Genomic DNA, 21,528 nt, shown 5'->3' with positions numbered 1-21,528 from the left:
TGTGAAGGGAGCTTTACCCTATATCTAACCCCGTGCTGTACCTGTCCTGGGAGTGTTTGATGGGGACAGCGCAGAGGGAGCTTTACTCTGTATCTAACCCCATGCTGTATCTGTCCTGGGAGTGTTTGATGGGGACAGTGCAGAGGGAGCTTTATTCTGTATCTAACCCCGTGCTGTACCTGTCCTGGGAGTGTTTGATGGGGACAGTGTAGAGGGAGCTTTACTCTGTATCTAACCCCCTGCTGTACCTGTCCTGGGAGTCTTTGATGGGGACAGTGTAGAGGGAGCTTTACTCTGTATCTAACCCCATGCTGTACCTGTCCTGGGAGTGTTTGATGCGGACAGTGAAGAGGGAGCTTTACTCTGTATCTAACCCCGTGCTGTACCTGTCCTGGGAGTCTTTGATGGGGACAGTGTAGAGGGAGCTTTACTCTGTATCTAACCCCATGCTGTACCTGTCCTGTGAGTGTTTGATGCGGACAGTGAAGAGGGAACTTTACTCTGTATCTAACCCCGTGCTGTACCTGTCCTGGGAGTGTTTGATGGGGACAGTGTAGAGGGAGCTTTACTCTGTATCTAACTCCGTGGTGTTCCTGCGCTGGGAGTGTTTGATGGGGGCAGTCTAGAGGGAGCTTTACTCTGTATCTAACCCCATGCTGTACCTGTCCTGGGAGTGTTTGATGCGGACAGTGAAGAGGGAGCTTTACTCTGTATCTAACCCCGTGCTGTACCTGTCCTGGGAGTGTTTGATGGGGACAGTGTAGAGGGAGCTTTACTCTGTATCTAACTCCGTGGTGTTCCTGCGCTGGGAGTGTTTGATGGGGGCAGTCTAGAGGGAGCTTTACTCTGTATCTAACCCCGTGTTGTACCTGTCCAGGGAGTGTTTGATGGGGACAGTGTAGAGGGAGCTTTACTCTGTATCTAACCCCATGCTGTACCTGTCCTGGGAGTGTTTGATGGGGACAGTGTAGAGGGAGCTTTACTCTGTATCTAACTCCGTGGTGTTCCTGCGCTGGGAGTGTTTGATAGGGGCAGTCTAGAGGGAGCTTTACTCTGTATCTAACCCCATGCTGTACCTGTCCAGGGAGTGTTTGATGGGGACAGTGTAGAGGGAGCTTTACTCTGTATCTAACCCCATGCTGTACCTGTCCTGGGAGTGTTTGATGGGGACAGTGTAGAGGGAGCTTTACTCTGTATCTAACCCCGTGCTGTACCTGTCCTGGGAGTGTTTGATGGGGACAGTGTAGAGGGAGCTTTATTCCGTTAGATACGCTGGCAGAGACCAATCAGGTAATGTCCCTCCGTGTCATTCAACATGTGACCGTGAAATGATTCCCCTGGTGTCTGCCAGGTTGAAACTGCCCCTCCCTACTTGGGCCAACGGCCTCTCCTAGTCCTGGCCCCTCGGTTCAGTCGGGGCGGCTTGCCTGGCCACAATTTCGGAGAAGAGGCCAAGGAGGTTGTCGAGTCCTAGCAGGTAACCATCCTCCCGATTCCCCTCCTCCCAGGCCAGGTTGTGTTGCAAGGTCTGACCCTCCGGCAGTCCCGACGTCTTCCCAAAGTCGATCATCCAGATGTTGACCCGTCCTCTCTTCTCATGGATGAACAGCAGGGAGCTTCCAATAAGCTGGGATGGGGAAGAAAAGGCACACGTTGAGCGGGGCGGGGGGATGCACTTGAGAAGGACACGGACTTGAAATGGGCAGACAAACGGCAGATACAGTTTAACACAGAGCAGCGTGCAATGATGGAAGGAAGAATAAGGAGAGGCAATAATGGACTAAAATGGCACCATTTTAAAAATGGTAGGAACAGACCTGGGCGGATATGGGCACAACTCTTTGAAGATGGTCGGACACCTTGAGAAAGATGTCTGAAAAAGCATACAGAAACTATGGCTTTGCTTATAGAGGAGCAGAGAACAAAAGGCTGTCATGCCAGATTCATAAACCACTGGCGAGCCCCAACTGGAGTACAGAGTTCAACTCTGGGCTCCGCACTTTAGGAAGGATGTCAAGGCCTCCGAGGAGGTGTGGAGGAGATTGACCCGAATGGGACCAGGGACGAGGGACTTGAGTTAATCCGGAGAGACTGGAGAAGCCGGGGTTGTTCTCCTCGGAGCAGAGATGGATGGCGGGGAGATTTAATCGAGACGTTCAAAATCACGAGGCGGTTTTCGATACAGTAAATAAGGAGAGACTGTTCCCAGTGGCAGGAGGGTCGGTAACCAGAGGGGACACAGATTGAAGAGAATCGGCAAAAGAACCAGTGGGGGAAGACGAGGAGAATTTTTTTTACGCAGCGAGTTGTTGTGATCTGGAAGGCGCTGCCTGAAAGGGCGGCGGAAGCAGATTCAATGGGAACTTTCAAAAGGGGAATGTTTTTTTTATTATTATTCATTCATGGGGATGTGGGCATCAGTGGCTGGGCCCAGCATTTATTGCCCATCCCTAATTGCCCCTTGAGAAGGTGTTGGTGAGCCGCCTTCTTGAACCGCTGCAGTCCACGTGGTGTAGGAACACCCACAGTGCTGTTACGGAGGGGGTTCCAGGACTTCGACCCAGCCACAGTGAAGGGTAAATACTTGAAAAGGAGAAACTTGTAGGGCTGTGGGGGAAAGAGCATGGGGGGAATGGAACTATCAAAGAGCTGGCAGAGGCACAATGGGCTGAATGGCCTCCTTTTGTGCTGTAAGATTCTAATTTCCCCCCTCATCCCAAAGGGATTTACAGCACTTTGGGACATCCTGAGGCTGTGAAAGACGCTATAGAAATGCAGGTTCTCAGCCTCTCTTCAACCCAGCTTAGATCGTCAACCTCAGCACGGATTGGGGCTAGAGCGAGGATTCCTCAGTGCAGTGCTGTACGGCACTTCTACCAACAACTATTCAGAGAAGCATGAATGCTGACAGCATAGAAGGCGGCCACTCGGCCTGTCGTGCCTGTGCTGGCTCTTTACCAATGATTTTAAATCTCTGACCTCTGGTTATTGGCCTGCTCCCCAGAGGGAATATTTCTCTGTGTGTCTCTTTCTCTCTTCCTCTCTCTACCCCCTTCTCTGTCTCTCTCTCTCTCTCTCTCTCTCTCTCTCTCCCCTTCTCTCTCTCTCTCGCTCTCCCCCCTCCTCTCTCTCTTCCCCTTCTCTCTCTCCCCTCCCCTCTCTCATTCTTTCTCTCTCTCTCCCCTTCTCTCTCTCTCTCTCGCTCTCCCCCTCCTCTCTCTCTTCCCCTTCTCTCTCTCTCCCCTTCCCTCTCTCTTCCCCTTCTCTCTCTCTCCCCTTCCCTCTCTCTCTCATTCTTTCTCTCTCTCTCTCTGTCTCTCCCCTTCTCTCTCTCTCTCGCTCTCCCCCCTCCTCTCTCTCTCTCCTCTTCTCTCTTCCCTTCTCTCTCTCTCTCGCTCTCCCCCCTCCTCTCTCTCTCTCTCTCCCCTTCTCTCTCTCATTCTTTCTCTCTCTCTCTCTCTATCCCCTTCTCTCTCTCTCTCTCTCTCTCTCACCCTCCCTCTTCTCTCCCTCTCTCTCTATCCCCTTCTGTCTCTCTCTCTGTCAAAACTTCTCATCCTCTTCAAATCCCCCATGCAGTCACCTCTTAACCTTCTCTGTTCCAAGAGAGAACAGTTCAAACTTTCCCAAACTCACCTCATAACTGAAGTCCCTCACAGCTGCTAACACCCTGGTAAACCTCCTCTGTACCCTGCCTGAAGCGTGGGGTCCAGAATGGTCCACAATTGCTCCCTAGCTTAGGCAGCCCCTCAGGATTGGGGATGACTTGCTTCCACTCCGGTTCGGTGGGTTCTGAGGTGGCTGAGGCACGATTGGTGGCGGACTCTGTCAGAGGGTGGGCTGGGCAGGTGGTCCGTGAAGGGTTGGGTAGATGGGTTCTTTGGAGGTTTGTGCCCCCTCTCTCTCTCTCCGAAGCCTCTGACTTCGCCTCTGCGCGTTCCTGACCAAGTCTCTCGATGTGCCCCAGTGCTGTCCCGAAAGAGCTTTTTCCATTGTGGTCAGTCACAAGCCAGGGACTCCCAGGTGTCGGCGGGGACGTTTGACCTCTTCAGGGATGTTTTGAGGACATCCCTAAAGCCTTCCCGCTGTTCCCCTGGGAGTCTCCTGCCGTGTCCGAGTTCCAAGTAGAACAGTCCACAATACTCTCGCTGAGGCTTAACCACTGATTTATAAAGTTCTGGCATTAACTCTTCGCTTTAACATCTATTCCTCTATCAACAAATGCAAGTAACACACATTTGTTTAAAACCAGTTTATCAACTTGTCCTGGCACCTTTAAGGATTGGTGTGAATGGACATGCTATGAGGGGGTTATTAAGACGTACTTAATAACTGACCCTCCCACAGTGCAGCATTCCCTCAGTACTGACCCTCCGACAGTGCAGCACTCCCTCAGTACTGACCCTCCGACAGTGCAGCACTCCCTCAGTACTGACCCTCTGACAGTGCAGCACTCCCTCAGTACTGACCCTCCAACAGTGCATCACTCCCTCAGTACTGACCCTCCGACAGTGCAGCACTCCCTCAGTACTGACCCTCCGACAGTGCAGCACTCCCTCAGTACTGACCCTCCGACAGTGCAGCACTCCCTCAGTACTGACCCTCCGACAGTGCAGCACTCCCTCAGTACTGACCCTCACACAGTGCAGCACTCCCTCAGTAGTGACCCTCTGACAGTGCATCACTCCCTCAGTACTGACCCTCTGACACTGCAGCGCCCCCTCAGTACTGACCCTCCGACAGTGCAGCACTCCCTCAGTACTGACCCTCCGACAGTGCAGCACTCCCTCAGCACTGACCCTCCGACAGTGCAGCACTCCCTCAGTACTGACCCTCTGACAGTGCAGCACTCCCTCAGCACTGACCCTCCGACAGTGCAGCACTCCCTCAGCACTGACCCTCCGACACTGCAGCATTCCCTCAGCACTGACCCTCCGACACTGCAGCACTCCCTCAGCACTGACCCTCTGACACTGCAGCACTCCCTCAGCACTGACCCTCCGACACTGCAGCATTCCCTCAGCACTGACCCCCGACACTGCAGCGCTCCCTCAGTACTGACCCTCCGACAGTGCAGCGCTCCCTCAGTACTGACCCTCCGACAGTGCAGCGCTCCCTCAGCACTGACCCTCCGACACTGCAGCACTCCCTCAGTACTGACCCTCTGACAGTGCAGCGCTCCCTCAGTACTGGCAGTAGGAGCGTTAGCCTGGATGATAGGCCAGCTAAAGGTCCACTTCCTGCATCGAATTTGACTACATCTAAATAATAGTGCCAGAAGAGGATGTGGCCTGCTGCAACTTGTTGTGGATTATATTATTTGAGGCAAGTAATTAGTTCAATATGTATAGTGAATAAAGTGGAATGTCTACTCTATTCCTATGGACCAAACCTGTTCCCACTCTTTCTAGTTGTACTGAATCCCAATGGACCCAAACCCATTCCCATTCACCCCCATTGTACACAATCCCAATGGACCCAAACCCATTCCCATTCAGTCCCATTGTACACAATCCCAATGGACCCAAACCCATTCCCATTCACTCCCATTGTACACAATCCCAATGGACCCAAACCCCTTCCCATTCACTCCCATTGTACACAATCCCAATGGACCCAAACCCATTCCCATTCAGTCCCATTGTACACAATCCCAATGGACCCAAACCCCTTCCCATTCACTCCCATTGTACATAATCCCAATGGACGAAACCTTTCCCATTACTCCCGCTGGATTGTTCTTTATTGAAGTGTAACATGTCTCCCATACTGTTCCTGGCACAGTGAGTGCCGCGTTAACCTACATTATAACAGTGACACAGGGCATGTTCTTCTTTTTCCCCCGTAACAAGCTCTGGTAACCCGGGCGGTACAGCTGTATGGGAGAGACCCCGGGTGAAGGCTTGGGTCTGAAGAGCCTTCTTTTAGAAGCTGAAAGCCCAACTGTGCAATACGGAGATCGTCACACACCCTTCATCCTGCAGCAATGGAACACCGTCCTTGTGTTCGAATGCCTCAAAAACCTCTAACATACCTCATGAGACTTGAAAAATTGAGACTGCAGTAATGCCTCCTTGATAGCTTGTAACCGATTCAAGTAGCCTTCCTGTAAAACAGAGGGATTGATTAAGGCCAGTCACGATCCCCCCTGGATATAGGTGCCTGTACAAAACCTAAAAACAAAACTATTGTCCAACCGTGACCCTTTGACCCCCATGGAGAGCTATCCCAGCAGAGTTAGAGAAGGGCACGGTGAGGGGAATCACTCCACTCCCTCGAGGGCCAGTCCCAAAGTCGGCACCAATTGGCAATCTGACTCTGGTCACTAGACAGCGGGTGTGGGAAATGGGTTAAAATAATGCAGGAGCCAGTCGTTTTCAACAATTACCCTCAGAGTGTGTGATGGGGACAGTGTAGAGGGAGCTTTACTCTGTATCTAACCCCGTGCTGTACCTGTCCTGGGAGTGTTTGATGGGGACAGTGTAGAGGGAGCTTTACTCTGTGTCTAACCCCGTGCTGTACCTGTCCTGGGAGTGTTTGATGGGGACAGTGTAGAGGGAGCTTTACTCTGTGTCTAACCCCGTGCTGTACCTGTCCTGGGAGTGTTTGATGGGGACGGTGTAGAGGGAGCTTTACTCTGTGTCTAACCCCGTGCTGTACCTGTCCTGGGAGTGTTTGATGGGGACGGTGTAGAGGGAGCTTTACTCTGTGTCTAACCCCGTGCTGTACCTGTCCTGGGAGTGTTTGATGGGGACAGTGTAGAGGGAGCTTTACTCTGTATCTAACCCCGTGCTGTACCTGTCCTGGGAGTGTTTGATGGGGACAGTGTAGAGGGAGCTTTACTCTGTGTCTAACCCCGTGCTGTACCTGTCCTGGGAGTGTTTGATGGGGACAGTGTAGAGGGAGCTTTACTCTGTGTCTAACCCCGTGCTGTACCTGTCCTGGGAGTGTTTGATGGGGACGGTGTAGAGGGAGCTTTACTCTGTGTCTAACCCCGTGCTGTACCTGTCCTGGGAGTGTTTGATGGGGACAGTGTAGAGGGAGCTTTACTCTGTATCTAACCCCGTGCTGTACCTGCCCTGGGAGTGTTTGATGGGGACAGTGTAGAGGGAGCTTTACTCTGTATCTAACCCCGTGCTGTACCTGTCCTGGGAGTGTTTGATGGGGACAGTGTAGAGGGAGCTTTACTCTGTATCTAACCCCGTGCTGTACCTGTCCTGGGAGTGTTTGATGGGGACGGTGTAGAGGGAGCTTTACTCTGTATCTAACCCCGTGCTGTACCTGTCCTGGGAGTGTTTGATGGGGACGGTGTAGAGGGAGCTTTACTCTGTATCTAACCCCGTGCTGTACCTGTCCTGGGAGTGTTTGATGGGGACAGTGTAGAGGGAGCTTTACTCTGTATCTAACCCCGTGCTGTACCTGCCCTGGGAGTGTTTGATGGGGACAGTGTAGAGGGAGCTTTACTCTGTATCTAACCCCGTGCTGTACCTGCCCTGGGAGTGTTTGATGGGGACAGTGTAGAGGGAGCTTTACTCTGTATCTAACCCCGTGCTGTACCTGTCCTGGGAGTGTTTGATGGGGACAGTGTAGAGGGAGCTTTACTCTGTATCTAACCCCGTGCTGTACCTGTCCTGGGAGTGTTTGATGGGGACAGTGTAGAGGGAGCTTTACTCTGTATCTAACCCCGTGCTGTACCTGCCCTGGGAGTGTTTGATGGGGACAGTGTAGAGGGAGCTTTACTCTGTATCTAACCCCGTGCTGTACCTGCCCTGGGAGTGTTTGATGGGGACAGTGTAGAGGGAGCTTTACTCTGTATCTAACCCCGTGCTGTACCTGCCCTGGGAGTGTTTGATGGGGACAGTGTAGAGGGAGCTTTACTCTGTATCTAACCCCGTGCTGTACCTGTCCTGGGAGTGTTTGATGGGGACAGTGTAGAGGGAGCTTTACTCTGTATCTAACCCCGTGCTGTACCTGTCCTGGGAGTGTTTGATGGGGACAGTGTAGAGGGAGCTTTACTCTGTATCTAACCCCGTGCTGTACCTGCCCTGGGAGTGTTTGATGGGGACAGTGTAGAGGGAGCTTTACTCTGTATCTAACCCCGTGCTGTACCTGCCCTGGGAGTGTTTGATGGGGACAGTGTAGAGGGAGCTTTACTCTGTATCTAACCCCGTGCTGTACCTGTCCTGGGAGTGTTTGATGGGGACAGTGTAGTGGGATGGAGCCTTGGCCAGGTTAATTGAAGCTTTGAATTTGTCCAGCTGCTTTGTTGCATCAGAAAGAGACGGATAGAAATTACCCGCGGGGCCACAGCCCAACCCTAGCTACTGTTTAATAAATGACTGCTGAGACAAGAGTTTTTCAAATTTCAGGCTAGTTGCCAAACACAACACAGGGGAAGCTAGCAGGAAACTGTAATTATCTACTTGGGGTGGTGAGAACTCAGGATTGCCTGAGCTTGTTCCTGTACTGTGCTTTTGGCAAGTCCCTGCAAGCGAATTTCCAACATGTCAAACATTTTTCAACCAAACTATACATGGGTGTGACATTCTGTTGTGGAATGGTGCAGAGCGAATGCTCAGCTGCCTCTCACATCAGGCCTGGATACCGAGAGCAGCTCACTTTAATGCTGTGCCATCGGTCTACCAATCCATTCAATCATGCTCCACACCCCAGTGGCTAATCAAGGGATTGAATGGGCTCTTCATTAATCTGTCTGGATGATTCTTAACCATCAATGCTCAATGCATCACTTCAGATGGGGCGGGCTTGGCCGCCTGGCCCCGCTCTTTGTCACTGGAGGGCGGAGGGCAAACCTACCAGGATGTCCAAGTGGCCTTCCGTGAAGCGGACCAGAGTTGCGATGATCTGTTCCCTGGCTTTTGTGCGCTTGAAGTCCTTATGGACCGCTCCGTTATCCATCTGCAAAACAAGAGGCCTCTTCTTAGAACCTTACAGCACAGGGGATGGCGATGGCGTAGTGGTATTGTCGCTGGACTAATAATCCAGAGACCCAGGGTAGTGGGGACAAGGGTTCGAATCCTGCCACGGCAGATGGTGGAATTTGAATTCAATAAAAATCTGGAATTAAAAGTCCAATGTCTAATTGTTGTAAAAACCCTTCTGGCTCACTGATGTCCTTTTAGGGAAGGAAACCTGCTGTCCTTACCTAGTCTGGGCCTACATGTGACTCCGGGATGTGGTTGACTGGATTAGGAAAAAAAAAAATGCGGCCAATCAGCCCATTGGGGTCTGTATCATCTCATCAAATGCCAACTGATCAGATGGCATAAGTTGCCTCACATGGTGTTCGCTGAGCTGTCCAGGGTTTATGCCCTGGGCAACGAATGTTTGAGCTCCGTGGCCCACAGCAAGTGGATAGTCGCAGCAAGCGGAGACTATCTCCACCTCTGAACTCTGGCCTCACGTCTGGAGGGATGCTTATGTCGGGGAGGGGTATGGTCCACGAGCACAATGCGAATGAGAACACTCATTACCTGCGCTTCATGGGGTAACGTCCACTTGGAGGTGGCGCACTGAAGGGTGTGACTTGCTTCTGGACAAACGCCTCATCCCATTGCCACCCTCTGGACAGCAGAGCGGAGGCATTGAGACGGTGGTCCATTGTTGCAGATGGAACTCGGGCGGTGGGGGGCTTCACAGAGAGGTAAAAACAGACCACAGCGGGAAGTGGAGAATTTTGGTGCAAGGGGAAATTCAGTGCAGCGGCAGGATGGAGGTAGCTTTAAGCATTGTAGTGGTTTTTGTAGGTTGGAGCGGTAAGTATTTAAACTAAGAATCTATAACTAATACTAATCTATAACTAATATTGCTGAAAACAGAGACCTGTTGCCGAAGCTTTTTGCCTCACACTCGTCAGGACAAACCCAAGAATACCAAATTTCAAACTTCAACAACAATTTATACTAGAGGAGAAAAGGGTGCTGATTGGTTGGCATGTCGACTCTGATTGGCTGAGGTGTTGCTGTGGAGAAAGAAACGGGGAACTATTGGCTCCCCAAGTTCCTGGGTAATTCAAAAAAGGCGAGAGGCTTGGACATATTCCTTTTGTTTGCAGAGAATGGGTCCCCCCTGTATGTATGTCACTTCTAGCAAGTGTAAATGAGCCACATTACAAACCTGACTGATTATCTTAAATTGGTGTTAGTGTAGCTAATAGCGCACTAATGCTTTCTTCAATTAATAATCTAAACGAGTTAAATTAATTAGTTTAAATTAAGTTTAAATTACTTAATTTCATTTAGAAGAAATGAAAATTAAACCCAAGTAAATTAATTACATTAAGCTTTAATGAATGTAATATGTAAAATGGGGTTAGACGGAGATGGCAGTGCAAGAGATGTGCTAAACGTGAGAGTTTGTGGAGAGCATTTGTAACGTCTGCAGGCCAAGGAGCTTTGGCTCAGAGTTGCTGAGTTGGATCCGAAGTGCAGACATTGCCTGACATCAAGGAGGGGGAGAGTTACCCGGAGTCCTAAAGGCTCTTTAGTGCTGGGGGGCCGGGTTTCAAGATATCTCCTCGAGGCTTGACGGGAACTCTGAGAAGGAGGGGGCAGATCCAGTTGTTGTGGCCCACCATAGGGACCAATGACACCGGGAGAGTAAAGAATGAGATTCCGCTGAGGGAGCTCGAGGGGCTCGGGTACAAATTTAAAAAGGTAATAATCTCTCGATTACTACCCACGCCACAGGCGAACAGGCACAGGGACGAACTGATTTGTGGTTTAAACGCATGGTTGAAAAGAGTGGCGTGGGAGGCAGGAGTTTCAATTCGTGGGGCACTGACACCAGTACTGGAGCAAGAGGAAGCTGCTCCATTGGGACAGACTCCACTTAAACCAGACTGGAACCTGGTGAATCGAAGGCTGGGAAATCGGACTTTGAACCCGTGGGAGGAAGCGTTTGGGAAAGGAGAAATCTTTCAGTCTGAATAGTAAAGTCAAGGTTATAGGGCAGATTTGGATAAAATCAGGCAGATTGTATCAGAGAGTGTAATCACAGTAATAGGGTATCAGTGATTGAGACTAAAGAGGAAATAGTAAAAAAAGTTCAACTTAAAAGTTAAAGCTGAACATTTATAACAAGATAGATGAATTAATGGCACAAGTAGAGGTTTGATCTAGTCACCAGTACTGAGAAGGAAACCTGTGACAAGGGATATTGCAGTAATCCTGGGAAATGTTAGTCATCATATGGACCAAGCAAACCGACTTGGCAAATGTAGCCTGAAGGATACATTGACGGAATGCATTCAAGACAGTTTTCTAGAACAAGATGTTGAGGAACCAAATATGGAACGGGCTCTTTCAGGCCGAGTATTGTGCAATGGGACAGGGTTAATGAGTAACTCTGGCAAAGGATCCTGTGGGGAAGAGTGATCATAACATGATAGAATTTCAGAGTTTGAGGGTGATATGGTTAAGAACAATGTTAATTCAGTTCGACAGGTTTGTGGGCACTAATGGAATTGACGGATTGTGGGAAAATGGCAGGAAGGTGTAGCTGAGCTGGAAGATCAGCCAGCGGTCTTTATTGAGTGGTGAAGCAGGCACGATGGGCTGAATGACCTCCACCCGCTCTGTCTCTTTATACCTCGTTAGGAGGTATATTCCCAATGGTAGGAAAGTGAAAGATACACAGAAAAATTAAGGGGACCTGCAACCCTACCCTCCCCGCTCCAGCCCCCACGCTACCCACCCCCAGCGGCTTCCCCGAGTTGATCGCTCAATGAGAGAGGAAAGGTGGCATGGGTTAAGGTGGACCAGGATGCCACATTGTGATGTGGGGGTGGCACAGTCTAGACTTGGTCAGCTCCTTTGCAGAGGTAGCACCAAGGGCTGGATTGACCTGTCTGTGGTCCCCACCAGGGAGTGCACGTTGAGAGAGGTTAGGAAGGAGGGGTCGAATACGGAAACGAGGTGAAAGGAGACTAGCGGGAAATTCGATTCACAAACCGTTATTCCTTCTATGCGGAAGCCAAGAGTGGCTGTGGAGCTCATGGTCTCCCTCCACTGCATGTAGCGTACTTTGGTCACCCCGCCCTGGCCGTGCTCCTCCTCCGTTGGGGCTTTCGGGTCCACCTTGTTCATCTTCTGGTACAGGTCCTTGCGGAGGCTGAGCTTCTGCCTGGAACTTGCCACTTCCTCTTCCAGGTAGGTCCTGAACAGAGACAAAGAGCCTGCATTTATATAGCACCTTTCACACGCCTCGGGAACTCCCTCCCTGCTCGCTGAAGGATTGGGAAGTGCAGGCACCGTTGCGGTGTAGGGAACCAATTTCTGCACAGCAAGATCCCACAAAGGACAACGTGATGCTGATCCCGATTATTATTATTATTATTATTTTTTCACTGATCTTGATTGAGGGGTAAATATTGGCCTCAGGACCCCGGCGAGAGCTCCCCCTGCTCAATTTGCGACGTTGGCCCACGGGATCTTTTGCACCCACCTGAGAGAGAAGACGGGATTTTGGTTTAATGTCTGTTCTGAAAGACACCTCTGACAGTGCAGCACTCCCTCAGTACTGACCCTCCAACGGTGCAGCACTCCCTCAGTACTGACCCTTCAACAGTGCAGCACTCCCTCAGTACTGACCCTCCAACGGTGCAGCACTCCCTCAGTACTGACCCTCCGACAGTGCAGCACTCCCTCAGTACTGACCCTTCAACAGTGCAGCACTCCCTCAGTACTGACCCTCCAACGGTGCAGCACTCCCTCAGTACTGACCCTCCGACAGTGCAGCACTCACTCCCTCAGTACTGACCCTTCAACAGTGCAGCACTCCCTCAGTATTGACCCTCTGACAGTGCAGCACTCCCTCAGTACTGACCCTCCAACGGTGCAGCACTCGCTCAGTACTGACCCTCCGACAGTGCAGCACTCCCTCAGTACTGACCCTCTGACAGCGCAGCACTCCCTCAGTACTGACACTCCGACAGTGCAGCACTCCCTCAGTACTGACCCTCCGACAGTGCAGCACTCCCTCAGTACTGACCCTCTGACAGCGCAGCACTCCCTCAGTACTGACCCTCCGACAGTGCAGCACTCCCTCAGTACTGACCCTCCGACACTGCGGCACTCCCTCAGTACTGACCCTCTGACAGTGCAGCACTCCCTCAGTACTGCCCCTCCGACACTGCAGCACTCCCTCAGTACTGACCCTCTGACAGTGCAGCGCTCCCTCAGTACTGACCCTTTGAGCTTGATTCACATTTGTGTGTGGCGGGGGTCGGGGGGAAATGGGGGCAGGTCTGCGTGGGGGACTCGGGTCCCCAGCACAAAACGCTAAAAGCTGGGCTAAAGAGGCAGGTTTTAAGGAGGGTCTCCAAGGAGGAGAGAGAGGTGGAGAGGTCTAGCGACGCCTATCCAGGCGGAATGGCCCTTGTGAAGGTGCAAGGGACTGTCGGTGGACGAATATAATTGCAACTTTCATTAGGGGAACTGGATAAATACTTGTAAGGGGAAAATATTGGCCAGGCTGTGGGGGGGAAGGAGCTGAGGGGCGCGGGGCCAATTGGACAGCTCTCTCAAAGAGCTGGCATAGGCACGATGGGGCGAATGGCTGCCTCTGGTGCTGCATCATCCTAGGATGACTGACCTCCCCGTGACTCCCCCAAGAGAAACACTTGGATCAACCGGATGTTATCATTGGATGGAGCAGCGTTGGGAGCTTTCAGACTTGGGCTGTTTTGGCATGGCCTGCTGACTGTGCCTTGCCAGTTCCCATCGATGCAGAAAGAAGGCTTTGGCCCGAGCTTCCTCTCCTCGGAGCAGTGGGCTGCGGGCCAGATTCTGAGATTGGCTGCGTTCCCTGGGAATCCCAAGTGGGGCTTGGCGTTCGCTCTCTCTCTCTCTCTCTCTCTCCCTCCCTCTCTTTCTCTCTCGCTCCGTGCTGTTGAATCTGGCTGAGTCGCTCACTGAGGGAGCTCCAGTGCGACAGCATGTTCCTCCCCACCATCCAGCCCTTTGACTTTGGCTGCTGCAAGAGGAAGCGATGCCTCTGCGGGGAGGAATGCATTGAAAGGTGCGAAGTCGCGTTAGGTCTGTCTTGGTTCTCGGGCCGGCCTCTGCGCCGCAGAACAAGGAGATTGCGGCGCGCGTGTCGCCAAACCTGAGAGGAATGCAAACTCTCAGAGAAGGGTGAACAAAGCCAGGCCCCTCTCCTGTGGAAATCGGAAGGCCGGGGGATGACCTGATCGAGGTCCTTAACCTTATTGGGTCTGGCTGGGTATATGAGGTGGTATTTCCACTTGTGGCATGGGTTTGGGGGCTAATTGTTGGGGGGGGGAAGGAACCAGAACTCGGGGTCGTAAATACAGGACAGTCACTAATAAATCCAGTCGGGAAATCAGGAGAAACTTCTGCGCCCAGAGAGCGGGGAGAATGTGGAACTCGCTCCCACAGGGGAGCAGTTGAGGTGAATAGTCAGGGTGACCAACTCTTGTGAAAACAAAGTAATGGGGACTTCGAGCATGGGACTGGGAGGGGGACGGGCGGGCTGCTGGCAGAGACCAGTTGGGCCGAATGACCTGTTTCTGTGCTGTAGTCACACCGCAATTTGACCTACCCCTCCCGTGAGCGTTTTTTTTCACCCGCTAGGTCGGTGAGGCACCCTTAGTTTCCTCGTGTCCCTCATGTCAAAGGGGGATTGTCGGAAACCAAGCCTGTTGTGGAAATCAGCAGAGCCTAAGGCCTTGAGGCGAATGGAGGTGGAGGCCCCCCCCCACCGCCGCCGGCCCTGGCTAAAAGGCCTTTATACCCTGCATTTGCCACACACAACCACCCACTTTATGTTTGCTTCCCTGCACACACCACAACCACCACCCACCCCCCCCTCCTCACAACCGCTCATTCTCAGGTAGACTGTTCCAATTGATGACATCACGGCTATGAATCAATGGGAATCAGAGTCAGCCACGGACTTCAGCGGAACAGTCCATTGGTAAAGGAGGGATAACCTCAACCTAATCTTAATAAACACATGTGAACTCTCATGTAGCTTGATTTAGTTTTACTTTTTTTGTCCAATATCTCTCCTGCTCATGAGGGTGCCGGGCTGTGGGTCCCATCGCTGGGACTCCAGAAGCCAGTAAAGTAGTTTTGTAGTGAAGTCGGGGTTGAAATGTCGGAAATGTGGCTGCCCATTTGCACGCAGCGAGATGCCACAAACAGCGGGGGTTTAATGACTCAGGTCAGCTGTTTTAGTCATGTCAGTCGAGGGATAAATATTGGCCGCAGGACACCTAGGATCTTTTACATCCACCTGAGAGGGCAGATGCGGCTTCAGTTTAACATCTCGTGTGAAAGATGCACCTCTGACAGTGCAGCACTCTCTCACTATTGATGCTCCGACAGTGCAGCTCTCTCTCCTCAGTAACAGGCTTGAGCTGAATGGCCTCCTGTTCCTGTGTATGAGGCTCAAGGGGCTGAATGGCTTCCCCCTGTTCCTGTGTCACAGGCTGGAGGGGCTGAATGGCCTCCTCCTGTTTTTATGTAACAGGATTAAGGGGGGGTGCTGAATGGCCTCCTCCTGTTTCTATCTAACAGGATTAAGGGGGGCTGAATGGCCTCCTGTTTCTGTGTAACAGGATTAAGGGAGGGGCTGAATGGCCTCCTCCTGTTTCTATGTAACAGGATTAAGGGAGGGGCTGAATGGCATCCTGTTTCTATGTAACAGGATTAAGGGGGGGGAGCTGAACGGCCTCCTCCTGTTTCTGTGTAACAGGATTAAGGAGGGGCTGAATGGCCTCCTCCTGTTTCTATGTAACAGGATTGAGGCGGGGGCTAAATGGCCTCCTGTTTCTATCTAACAGGATTAAGGGGGGCTGAATGGCCTCCTGTTTCTGTGTAACAGGATTTAGGGAGGGGCTGAATGGCCTCCTCCTGTTTCTATGTAACAGGATTAAGGGGGGGAGCTGAATGGCCTCCTCCTGTTTCTATCTAACAGGATTAAGGGGGGCTGAATGGCCTCCTGTTTCTGTGTAACAGGATTAAGGGAGGGGCTGAATGGCCTCCTCCTGTTTCTATGTAACAGGATTAAGGGAGGGGCTGAATGGCCTCCTGTTTCTATGTAACAGGATTAAGGGGGGGGGAGCTGAATGGCCTCCTGTTTCTGTGTAACAGGATTAAGGAGGGGCTGAATGGCCTCCTCCTGTTTCTGTGTAACAGGATTAAGGAGGGGCTGAATGGCCTCCTCCTGTTTCTATGTTCCCGGAATAAGGCGGGAGGGGGGCTGAATGGTGTCCTCTTGTTCCCACCTGGCGTGCCAGCGTTCCAGAATAACCCCCTTCACCCCCAAACCGGAGATATCCCAGCCAGCTGCGGCCGGGTGGCGAGGCGCCCCACGCGCTCACCGTGTGCCCATTTTGCAGTCCATGATGCAGGGCAGGCTGAGCCCCATCAGGAGGTCCTCCATCTGAATGAACTGCTCGCCGTCCTTTTCCACCACCCCGTAGTACGCGGGCACGTAGGGCTTGAGCACGTCGTCCATGAGCCGCTCCAGGCACCGGCTCTCGTTCACGCTGAATTTCTTCAGGATGTAGCCGGCCTCGCTGGGGCGGAAGTGACCTGGCGGCGAGAAGAGACAGTGAAGGGGGGGTCACCTCGAGGCCGAGGCGGGGTGAGGGCAACGAGACTCGCTCCCCGAAGGCGAGGTCTGGCCGAGGGCCTGCGAGGAAAGGAAGACTTGCGTTTCCCGTTGCGCCTCTTCCTTCCGAAGCGCGGGCCCCGGGTTAACCCAGGAAACGCGGCAGCCGAGTTGCGCACAGCAAGATCCCACAAGCAGCAACGTGAGAACGACCCACGCCGTCTGTTTTTTTTTGTGATGTCGACTGAGGATTAATATTGGTCCCCAGGACACGGGGGAGAACTCCCGACCCCCCCCCCACCCCAATCCAACTCTTCTCCCAATAGTGGCCTTCGGATATTTTGCACCCACCTCGAGTGGGCAGACGGGGCCTCAGTTTAATGCCTCATGTGAAAGAAGGCACCGCTGACAGTGCGGCACTCACTCCGCACTGGCGCTGGCCAAGGGTCTCAAGTCTCAGGAGAGATCCTCAAGCCCGTAACCTCCAGGCACAGGAGTCAGAGAGATAGGAGACAACCGTGGCCGAGGCCAAACATGGGAAATGGTGGGCCAATAATGTACAGGTCAGCTGTGACCTAACTGGATGGCGGAGCAGGCTCGAGGGGTTGGATGGCCTCCTCATGTTCCTATAGATAATGCAACACCAGCCAACTGGCATAACTGCACCAGCTTATATTTCACTCCTCTCCTAACTTTACTCAGTTCTGCTGAAGGGTCATGAGGACTCGAAACGTCGACTCTTTTCTTCTCCGCCGATGCTGCCAGACCTGCTGAGTTTTTCAAGGTAATTCTGTTTTTGTAACTGCACCATTACCTGGCTCGAGTATACCCACTGTCTAAGTTCGGAGGTGGAGTGAGTGAGTGAAATAGCCTATTATGTGAGTAATAGAAGCAGGAGAATACTATTCAGCCCATCGAGCCTGCTCCGCCATTCAATACGATCATGGCTGATCTCCTACCTCAACTTCAATTTCCCTCCCGCTCCCCATAGCCCTTGATTCCCCGAGACACCAAAGATCTCTCTGTCCCGCAGCCTTAAGTGTATTCAACACTGGAGTATCCACAACCCTTTGGGGTAGAGAATTCCAACGATTCACAAACCTCTGAGTGAAGTAATTTCTCCTCATCTCAGTCCTAAATGATCGGCCCCTTACCCTGAGACTGGGCCCCCCCGTGTTTTAGATTCCCCGACCAGCGGGAACAATCTCTCAGCGCCCACCCTGTCACAACCCCTTCAGAATTTTACAGGTTTCGATGAGATTGCCTCTCATTCTCCTAAACTCCAGAGAATATAAGCCCAGTTTACTCAGCCTCTCGGCATAGGGCAACCCCCTCATCCCAGGGACCAATCTAGTGAACCTTCGCTGCACCGTCTCCAATACAAGTCTATCCTTCCTTAAATGTGGAGACCAAAACTACACACACTGTTCCAGATGTGGTCTCACCAAAACCCTGTACAACTGTAGCAAGGCTTCCTTATCCTTGTACATCAATCCCCTTGCAGTGAAGACCAACACGCCATTTGCCTTCCTAATTGCTTGCTGTACTGCAGGCTAACTTTATGTTCCCTGTACAGACACACCCAAGTCCCTCTGAACATCAACATTTACAAGCCTCACGCCTTTTGAAAAAAATTCTGCTTTTCTATTCTTACGATCAAAGTAAATAACCTCACACCTTCCCCACAGTATGCTCCATCCGCCACCTTGTCACCCACTCACTCCACCGGTCCGTATCTCTTTGCAGCCTCTTTGTGTCCTCCTCACAGCTTACCTCCCCACCTAGCCTGGTTTCAGCAGCAAACTTGGATACCTTGCTCTCTGCCTCTTCACCTAAACTATTAACATAGATTGTGAATTGCTGAGGTCCCAGCACTGTTAAAGGGCATGGGGGTTCCTGAGGTGGCAACATGCTCCAGTCCAGGGTGTTCAATTTAATAAATGAGTGTCAAGAGACCCTCTCACTCTCCTCTAGTGGGCAGGCGTAGTTATGCCCATCGCATTGTCAAGGCTCTATCTAACCCAGTGTTCCCCTTCCTGTCTACTTGTCTTTATTCTGCGGAGGACCCAACTTGTACTGAACACTGGCTGAACAGGTGTGCGTGGTGAGGCACCAAAGTGGCACTCGCAATAATGGAGGACCAAGGACCTCCCGGGTCCATAGGCGATGGACTGAGGAACCACTGTACGTTACTTCAACTTCTCTCCCTCTCTCACACTCCCTTCCAGATCATCTGTCGTTAGTGGCGTTGCTTGATGGATAACTATTGGTCAGGACATGAGGACATAAGAAGTAGGAGCTGGAGTAGGCCATTTGCCCCCTCAAGCCTTGCTCCATCGTCAATCATGGCTGATCTACTTCAACTCCACTTGCCCGCTCCACCCCACGATTCCCTTAGTGCCCAAAAATCTTTCAATCTCAGCCTTGAATATACTCAATGACGGAGTGTCCACAGCTCCCTGGGGTAGAGAATTCCAAAGAAGCAGAGCAGGGGAGTCCTGGCCAATATTTATCCAAATATCAACCCTGGATTGACCTCTGACCCCCACCCCACCACCCTCAGGTTGATGTATTGTCGCAACCTTGGATAATATCTTTCACCTACACCAACAACGTTCCCTCCGTACCCACCCTTCCAGACACTTATCCACTTACCCCACCCTGCTGAGACCCGTATTCCAGGTATCTATTAACCTGGGTGGGGGGAGAGGGGGTGGCGGGATGGATGGGGCAGGGGTCAGTTGCTGGTGCCTCTCTGCATGGCTCCCCTCACCTAATCCTTCACCAAGGCTGGCTCGATCTTCCAAATGCACACACCCAACCACCGCACCCCACTGGAATGTTCTCTCAGTCTCTCTCCGCCCCCGTGGACCTCCCAATAACGGACCCTTCAGCCTCTCGGAGACCCCTGTCCCGAGCTCTCTCTCCCTTGGAGAATCCCACTGCGCCCAAGGAGTTGCGGCCGTCAAATTCGTGTTGGTGACCATCTCTTCCCTGGGGCTGGTTTGAGAGCTCACACCCCCACTGCTGGACGGTTAAGAGGAGGGCTTACTGGGTGTCTGAGGGTGTTGTTATCCTTTAACAGTACTACTGATGTCTCTGTCGGCTCCTTCATACTCCCCTTTTCCTCAGTTTAGTGGGGGTGGGGTGGAAACCATTTGCCTCTTGATACCTCACTCAAGTGAATCCGATCCTGTGCTAACTGATGTTCATGTATTTAACATGCACACAGTACATAACATGTACCTACAACACGCACACGCACAGACAACATATAACATGTACATACAATATGTGCACACAACTCAGCTTGTGCATACAATATGTACACAAACTCACACGAAACACACAAGACATAACACATGGATACACACAACAAACATGTACATACAGCATGTAGACAACACATGCACAATGCGTACATACAACATGCTACACACAACGCTTGCATACAAGATGTATGCAGCATACTAACATGTATGTACAACACACAAGTGCACATGTGTGCACATGCATACACACAACATATCACACATACAACATGCACAGACAACACCCATCACACATAACACCCACACATACAATGCGTACATCCAACACCCACACATGACCTACACATACAACACACACACACACACATATATATATATATATCGAAAACATGCAACCCCCTCCCCCCATGACACGAGACCAGCAGAGTTTGGCCCCTGCTCTCACCTTCATGCCCTGCGAGTTGGACCCATGAGTTTGGTCTTCGGTGGGTCCAGTGCACCACAGTGAAAAAGGTCTTCCACGATTTAGTCTGTGAGGGGGGGAGGGGGTGGCAGGGATGAAGTAAAAAGACATCACATCACATTGAGTCTCACCGAAACCCTTCTGAGCAATTGGGAGGGTTTCAGGGGGGAGCTTGGGGGGCATTGACCACTTGCCAAGAGTGATATGAAGATGCCTCCTTGTCCGGCGCTTGAAAATAATCCATAAATTTTGAACTGGAAACAAAATCCTTGACAGTGGACCCCAGCGGAGGTGGGTGGGAGGAGTGGGGGAGGTGGGTGGGGGGTGGATGGTTGGCGTGATCGGCAGTGGAAACATCAGCTTAGCCTCCTGGCCCACCACAGTGGACGCGTGTGTATAAGCGTGTGTGTGTGTGTATGAGCGTGTGCATGAGTGTGTGTGTGTGTGTATGAGCGTGTGTATGTGTATGAGCGTGTGTGTATGTGTATGAGTGTGTGTGTGTGTGTGTATGAGCGTGTGTATGTGTATGAGCGTGTGTGTATGTATGAGTGTGTATGAGTGTGTGTATGTGTATGAGCGTGTGTATGCATGAGTGTATGTATGCGTGTGTGTATGAATGTGTGTGTGTGTGTGCGTGTGTGTGTATGAGTGTGTGTGTATGTACATGAGCATGTGTGTGTGTATGTGTATGAGCATGTGCGTATGTGTATGAGCATGTGCATGTGTGTATGAGCATGTGTGTGTGCGTGTGTATACGTGTGTGTGCGCGCATGCCCAGGCGCTGAACAAAACTCAATAAAAACTATTGGTCAGGTACAACAAGATGAAAGAAACAAGGGGGACTGGAATGGGATGTGGGCATCGCTGGCAAGGCCAGTACTTGTTGCCCATCCCTAATTGCCCTTGACCTGAGTGGCTTTGTTATGCCATTTCAGAGTCAATCACATCGCTGTGGGGGTCTAGAGTCACACGTAAGCCAGACCAGGTAAGGACAGCAGATTTCCTTCCCTAGTGAACCTGATGGGTTTTTACAACAATCGATAATAGTTGTCATGATCACCATTACTGAGACTGGCTTTATAATTCCAGATTTATTAATTGAACTCAGATTCCACCAGCTGCCTTGGGTGGATTTGAACCCATGTCCCCAGGACATTAGCCTGGGCCTCCGGATAACTAGTCCGGTGATAT

The 21,528-nt window shown here is 51.6% G+C and overlaps 1 protein-coding gene across 1 annotated transcript; it reads right to left on the bottom strand.

The window, feature by feature from the left end:
* Positions 1 to 1,113: 1,113 nt before the first annotated feature.
* Positions 1,114 to 20,425, bottom strand: LOC144670474 (inositol-trisphosphate 3-kinase A-like). Its single transcript, XM_078532970.1, has 6 exons — positions 20,320 to 20,425; positions 16,370 to 16,583; positions 11,973 to 12,177; positions 8,818 to 8,919; positions 6,035 to 6,106; positions 1,114 to 1,627 (listed from the first exon to the last, which is right to left on the bottom strand). Exons 2-6 carry the CDS (start codon positions 16,504 to 16,506, stop codon positions 1,391 to 1,393), a joined length of 753 nt encoding a protein of 250 aa, XP_078389096.1. The 5' UTR covers positions 16,507 to 16,583; positions 20,320 to 20,425; the 3' UTR covers positions 1,114 to 1,390.
* Between the last annotated feature and the right edge of the window lie 1,103 nt (positions 20,426 to 21,528).

This window comes from Cetorhinus maximus, chromosome 31 (assembly GCF_964194155.1).
Source record: "Cetorhinus maximus chromosome 31, sCetMax3.hap1.1, whole genome shotgun sequence".
In the NCBI taxonomy this organism is placed as follows: domain Eukaryota; kingdom Metazoa; phylum Chordata; class Chondrichthyes; order Lamniformes; family Cetorhinidae; genus Cetorhinus; species Cetorhinus maximus.
The sequence above is the reverse complement of the archived record's forward strand: the minus strand, read 5'-3'. Positions and strand labels throughout refer to the sequence as shown.

Excerpts from the sequence above, each read along its gene's own strand:
- LOC144670474 (XM_078532970.1), bottom strand. The coding sequence starts at position 16,506 with ATGGACGACGTGCTCAAGCCCTACGTGCCCGCGTACTACGGGGTGGTG. Across the intron at positions 8,920-11,972 it reads TCCGCATAGAAGGAATAACG|ATGGATAACGGAGCGGTCCA; the intron begins GTTTGTGAATCG and ends CTTGTTTTGCAG. Across the intron at positions 1,628-6,034 it reads AATTTTTCAAGTCTCATGAG|CTTATTGGAAGCTCCCTGCT; the intron begins GTATGTTAGAGG and ends TCCCCATCCCAG.